At 35.7% G+C, this 1559-nt stretch overlaps 1 protein-coding gene across 1 annotated transcript; it reads right to left on the bottom strand.

The window, feature by feature from the left end:
- Positions 1-6: 6 nt before the first annotated feature.
- Positions 7-1553, bottom strand: LOC105557065. Its single transcript, XM_012004209.1, has 2 exons — positions 890-1553; positions 7-654 (listed from the first exon to the last, which is right to left on the bottom strand). Exons 1-2 carry the CDS (start codon positions 1292-1294, stop codon positions 616-618), a joined length of 444 nt encoding a protein of 147 aa, XP_011859599.1. The 5' UTR covers positions 1295-1553; the 3' UTR covers positions 7-615.
- Positions 1554-1559: the final 6 nt, after the last annotated feature.

Consider the following 1559-nt stretch of genomic DNA (forward strand, 5'->3'; position numbering starts at 1 on the left):
TTCCATCAGGTGTCGCTGAAATCAGGTATTTCAATGTATTGCATTTTTTATATTCTGACCACGTAAGTGCTTGTTTCATTGGATCAGTTGGTTTTTCTATTTCAATTTCAAAGCAGTCTACAATGGATTGTACATTGCTATAGTTTGCGCGAAAAGGAATAGGTAATGCTTTTTTTACACTTATTTCAGATAGAAAATATATTAAGGTTTTTAGAATATCGGCTAATCGAGGTACAGTTTTTGAAAAAATTTTTCCTGCTTGACCAGAAGATATTCCGAACTGACTTCCTAATCTTTTAAATGTATCATTCAACCTTATTTTCATAAGAGTAAGTTTTATATCATCAGGATGAATTTTTGAATGAATGTGTAAGAGATCAATAATCCAATACCAATCATTTGCAATGCCTACATAATCTTTCGACTGTTGACTTATAAAATAATTCGTCATTATTAGACTACTAGCTTGCATTTCATCTCGATTCATCGGATTTACTTCTTCTTCTGAAGTACTTGGTTTCCAATCACTGGAAGTGGAAGTCCAAAGTGAAGAGACAGCAGTCGAAGCAGTGTCACCGCTGTATTCTTTCATCCGTGCTTTTTTTGGTGGTACTGTTATTGGTGAAGTAGCCATATCTCGGTAGACTTTGATTCCTGATGTAGGAATTGTTGTATTTGTAGTTTGAAGATTGCAAGAAATTCCTTTGCTCCGAAAATGTTTGTCTCGATTTACGTTTGTCTGTGTTCCCTTATGGTGAAGAATTTTTGTTGTTTCTTTGTCCAAAGTAAGTGTTTCAGGCAAAGAGTGTGTCTGAGCTTCTTCGAAGGGTATTTTATTAATCATGTTTGTGCTATTTAAAATATTAGGTGATATATTTTCTTCATTTACCGAAACGTCCTGTGATGAACAACCAGGATTCGCTAAAATATCAGCGATCTCTGCTTTATGACGCCTTTTTTCAGCAACTGGTCGAAGTTGACGACTTGCAGCTCTTTCTCTATCCGGTTGGCAATTAAATATATGCGGCACAACATTCAATTTTAATTTAACAGGCCCTCCCATCAACATAAAACGCACATAATTTTCCATATCGTCTTTTATGTTAAAATGGTCCTGACAGCAAAAATAGTTCCACTGTGAAGGGTTATCTGGTCGACGTGCCTGACGAAACCACAGCTTTCTCATTTTTTCATCGCGTGGAACACAAAAAAAAACTTTATGGGGTGTACTTTTTGTTGTGTTTTTGCATAGAGGCACGAAACAGCAACGATAACTTTTTCCCGGCGTCGACATATTGCATTTGAACCGATTTTAACCTTATTCTTTATAATGTTGAAACATACAGCGACATTCGGCACTTACATCGTGACGTCATAACCTACTTCGGGCGCGTTCGGCTAGTTCCGTGGCGTTTAAAAAGAGACTTTGCCGCCTAGATATTCAACGTGCGATAACTTTTTAAATGATTGACAAATAATTATTAAAAAAATAATTTGTGTTATAAATTAATATATATGGAAGCTGATTGCGTTTTTGGAAAAAGTGATACAACCCTATT

This window comes from Vollenhovia emeryi, unplaced genomic scaffold (assembly GCF_000949405.1).
Source record: "Vollenhovia emeryi isolate VEMERY1.0 unplaced genomic scaffold, V.emery_V1.0 DF948158.1, whole genome shotgun sequence".
Classification (NCBI taxonomy): domain Eukaryota; kingdom Metazoa; phylum Arthropoda; class Insecta; order Hymenoptera; family Formicidae; genus Vollenhovia; species Vollenhovia emeryi.